We start from the raw sequence: 4,362 nt of genomic DNA, 5'->3' as shown, positions 1-4,362 counted from the left end.
AATTCAACCATTTTCCCATCTCTAGGTGTTAAGCCTTCATAAAAAGATGAAACCAATCTCCATGTTTGAAAACTATGATGAGGGCATGTATTAAGTATGTCTCGATACCTATCCCAACATTGGTAAAAAATTTCTTCTGGTTTTTAAGTGAAAGTGATGATTTGTCTTTTGAAAGAGTTTGTTCTATGAGAAGGGAAAAACTTCTTTTAAAATTGTTGTTGCATTTCATCTCAAGCACAAATGGATCCAGGTCTCAAATTTTATAGCCATGTTTTAGCTTTATCTTTTAATGAAAAAGAAAAAAGCTTTAATCTGATGTGTTCATGGTATAATTTGAGTTATTATAGGTGTTACAAATCTCCTCAAATTCCTTTAAATGCAAGTATGAATTTTCTAAATCTAAGCCATGAAAAGAAGATAAAAGTTGAATAATGTCTGGCTTAAAATTAAACTAAGATGTATCAGGGGGGAAAATATTCATGATGGTGCACTTGTTCGTGTCAGATTCATGTGGTCTCTAAGTATTTTAACATGATTATTCTCATTATTTTCATTATGAAGTGATTGATTATTTTCTTTGATTATATTTTCTGAAAATAATAAAGATGCTCTACAAAGTCTACTACTTAATGTACGTGACCACACTTTCATGCATGTGTAGGAATAAAATAAAAAGAAGAACAAAATAAATGAAGGAGAAACAAAACAAAAGAAACAAAATTATATACAAGAAAAGTGAAGAAAAAATAAAATAAATACTATAATTTGCATAAGAACTTACCTTCCCGATAACGGTACTAAAAACATAACACGACTAGAAAATCGATGTCTTTTCCAAAATTTAGGAGTGTCGAAGTAATAAAGAATCCAGCAAGACCGGGGTCAAATCACGAGGAGATTAATTGTATAAATTATAAATAATAATAATACAATAACAATAAAAAAAATAACAAAAATTTTAATAATAATATTTATAATAATACTAATAATAATAATAATAATAATAGTAGACGACACTAGCCGTGTAGTGAGAGAAGCAGCCTTTCGGTGTTCGTGTTCTTCCCTCTCTGGTCACCATTTATCTTCTCCTATCTCAACATCATTAGCACTCTTTCTTTGGTCAACATGACGAAATCAAATGCTAAATCCTCAACTCTTTGCTTTGGCCAGGGCGATTTCCAGCTTCAACTCAAACGACGACCCGCCTTGCACAAAGCTAGGGTTCAGTCCAGAAGTTGCTCGCCGATGCAATCCCCTTCTCCAACTTACACTCCGCCTCGATCAAAGGTTGCTTTTGCTGATTTTGCCAATTTCTCAAGTGATGTTAGGCTTTTGTCTTCTCGCAGAAACAAACCCGTGCAAATGTCAGGCTCCCCTGCTCCGTCTCTTTGCTATTCCTCTTCTGGTGGTCGTACCGATAGCTCCTCTGGTAGTTCCAGGGCCATCCCTTTGACCTTGGACCACCATGTGGTGCGCCATAGGGAGGCTAAACCTAGTGGTTCTCGCCTGCACTCTAACCCAACCGCTTCTTCTCCCCCTTCAGTTTAAGGCCATCCTACAGCGACTCACACCACTATCCTCCCCCCTTGCCTTCTGAGGGGGTTCCTCGAGCCCCTCCAGTAATAGCTACACCTAGCTAGGCTGCCCCAACTGGTTCACCACCAGGTACATCACACTCCCCTCCTCTTGTTCACTTCCCCGATTATGCATCCTCTGCTACATGTCATATTCAGGGTAGTGATGTTAGTGAACCAGTTGATAAATGGAAATTTTGCCTGGTTGGCTATGTGGCGGGGAAATTTCCTGGGTATTTTGCACTGCTATCATATATTAACCGAACATGGCAGCATAAAACCAATTTCTCTATGCATGATTCGGGTTGGTTAATCTTTGAGTTCTCTTCAGAATCAGAGATGTTAGATGTATTTGGGGCGGGTCCATATGTTGTGTTTGGTAGGCTTCTTATTTTGAAAATCATGCCTGAATTTTTTGATTTCCAATTTACTGAGCTTACTACAATGCCCATATGGGTGCGATTCCCTAATCTGCCATTACGCTGTTGGAGTCATATCTGCTTATCCAAGATTGCAAGCATGGTTGGTAAACTAATCCATTGTGATGGCCTTACTGCTCAAATGACCCTGGTTTCTTATACATGGGTTCTCATTGAATTAGACCTCCTCTCTGATTTACCATCCACTATCACTGTGATATTACCTAATGGTAACACTTTGGTGCAGCAACTGGTATATGAATCTCTGCCGCGATACTGTAAGCAGTGTAAGTCTCTTGGTCATTCCACTCTCACTTACACCCAAGGTCGCATCCCTCGAAATAAAAAGAGGCCTCATGGCACTTCAGCCTATCAGCCAGCTCTAATCCCTCTGCAGAGACTGCAGCTGTTGAGAAGTAGGATCAATATTGTGCAGGGCCTTCTGTTACTCCGTAAGAGGATCCTATGTCCACAGAAGCTGCTACAGCTGGTTCTATTAGCACCTGGTCTCCTGGTCGTAAGAGACCCAAGGCTGTGGGTCCTAAGGCCTCTATTACTGAAAAGGTGGGCACTATATTTATACCTCCCAAGAGGCAGTATCTCACTTGTAGTAAAGCAGCTGCCATCCCTCGTATGGGACCGCCTCTCATAACTCCTATTATAGTCTTTTAGTTGCTGCATAGCTCTGATGACTCTGCCCCCTCATCCACCCTTTGATGGTCTGTTCCTTTTATCTAGCAGAGTTCATGGTTCCTATTTAGGTGGATGCCATGTTTATCTAGTCTGTTTGTATGGTTTGCTTATGCAGTTATTACTGGTTGGCTCTTGCTGTGATTTTATGTCTTGTGTAGTTTATTTGCTGGTTGGCTCTTGCTTGTGATTTTATGTCCTGTGCAGTTAATTTGCTGGTTTGCCTTTGCTTACTTTCTCTGTTTCTGTTTGTCATGATTGTGGGGAATTTGGTATCCCTTGTGCAGCTTCATCTATGTTTGTTCTCTGCTCTTGGCGGTTGATGGGTGCTTTCCCTGCTTGGTTTGAGGTTTCGCACTAGGCTAACTGCTGGTGTGTTGATACCTTATACGGTTAGTTCAGCTGGTCTGCTGGATCCTCTTATTTTGTTTGATTCAAGGGAGCCTATTTCCTTATTCTGTTCAGTATGCTTGTCTGGGGAGGTTGTTCCACAGTACACGCCTTTTGTATTGTAATCATGTTCTACAAGTTAGGCTTGCTATGGTATCTACAGGGAGAATGTTCCCTTCTCTGTTTATATGTAAGGTATTTTTGGGCTGGCTTGTGCTGGGGAGAATGTTCCCTTGCCCTTGCCTTTTGTGTTAGATGAGGGTTTTATTCCCTTTGATGGGGTATGTACTGTTCCACTGTTTCCAGCTTATATTGCAAGCTTGTCTTGTTATTTTTAATCTATATACTTCTTACATTACATTTGATCAAAAAAATAATAATAATAATAGAAGAAAAAGCTGATAAGACCTTTGAGATGGAAGATCAATGTAAGGATTAAACAATGATAACAATAAATGTCAAGGTTAGAGGATCCAATAATGGTATCTCGAACAAGTATAATATAAACTTTTATTATTTAATTGGAAACCACATATAAAGGAGGTTCCAATCAAATTATAAATTGTTAACATGATTATATTAGTTATCTTATTCGATTAATGCTAATACTTGTAAATGTTGTCAGACATTCATGATTATAACTTATTTTAACAATAAATCAAGTTCTTTTCATAGCATAGGTGTTGCTTATACCATACAGTTTGTGCTATGAAAGTGTTAAGCATTTGATGTACCAAGTATTAGACAACATAAATCTAGATTAGTCATTTAACAAGCAAAGTATCAAAGAGTGAATAAGATAACAGACACAAAACATATTAGTATTAAACATTAAAGTCCACGTTAAATTTACACTATACTTATTCTTATACTATTAATGTAACCTCTTCACCATGACATAACAAACTTAACTAAACAAAATAAAAGAAAAATAATGAAAGAAAGAAAAATAAATAAACAAAATAAGAACATAAATAAGATAAAAGTTAACTACGTAAATGAAAGAAAATGAAAGGTATAAACTTGATATTAATAAAAGCAAAGCATAAACACTACAAAAAATACAAAGAAAGAAAGCAAGAGCATGATCTTGATCTGGAAACCAAGATGCCTAAATGCATGGCAAATGCCTCCTTTTATAGGCCAAAATTGGGAACTATTGATTTGATGACTAATTGATGAGTAACTGGTCAACTCTTGACTTGGTGACAATCTTTATCTTCTCTTGTATGCCTAAAACATTATTAATAGCATCAGAATTGGAACCATTTAAAAACATGAAAGTTGTA

General features: G+C 37.2%; 1 protein-coding gene across 4 annotated transcripts; it reads left to right on the top strand.

Annotated features, from left to right (window-relative positions):
- Positions 1 to 1,033: 1,033 nt before the first annotated feature.
- Positions 1,034 to 3,430, top strand: LOC105117635 (uncharacterized). 4 transcript variants are annotated; one of them, XR_840788.1, is made up of 2 exons: positions 1,034 to 1,665; positions 2,241 to 3,430. XR_840788.1 is itself a non-coding variant. In XM_011015363.1 (2 exons), exons 1-2 carry the CDS (start codon positions 1,126 to 1,128, stop codon positions 2,643 to 2,645), a joined length of 567 nt encoding a protein of 188 aa, XP_011013665.1. In that variant the 5' UTR covers positions 1,034 to 1,125; the 3' UTR covers positions 2,646 to 3,430. The 4 variants fall into 4 exon arrangements, 2 of the variants coding, with proteins under 2 accessions (XP_011013665.1, XP_011013664.1); XR_840787.1 differs by having other exon boundaries at positions 1,034 to 2,712; positions 2,971 to 3,430; XM_011015363.1 differs by having other exon boundaries at positions 1,034 to 1,287.
- The last annotated feature ends 932 nt before the right edge of the window (positions 3,431 to 4,362 follow it).

This window comes from Populus euphratica, unplaced genomic scaffold (assembly GCF_000495115.2).
Source record: "Populus euphratica unplaced genomic scaffold, PopEup_1.0 scaffold1456.1, whole genome shotgun sequence".
Classification (NCBI taxonomy): domain Eukaryota; kingdom Viridiplantae; phylum Streptophyta; class Magnoliopsida; order Malpighiales; family Salicaceae; genus Populus; species Populus euphratica.
Note: the sequence above shows the minus strand (reverse complement) of the source record. Positions and strands in the feature narration are given on the sequence as shown.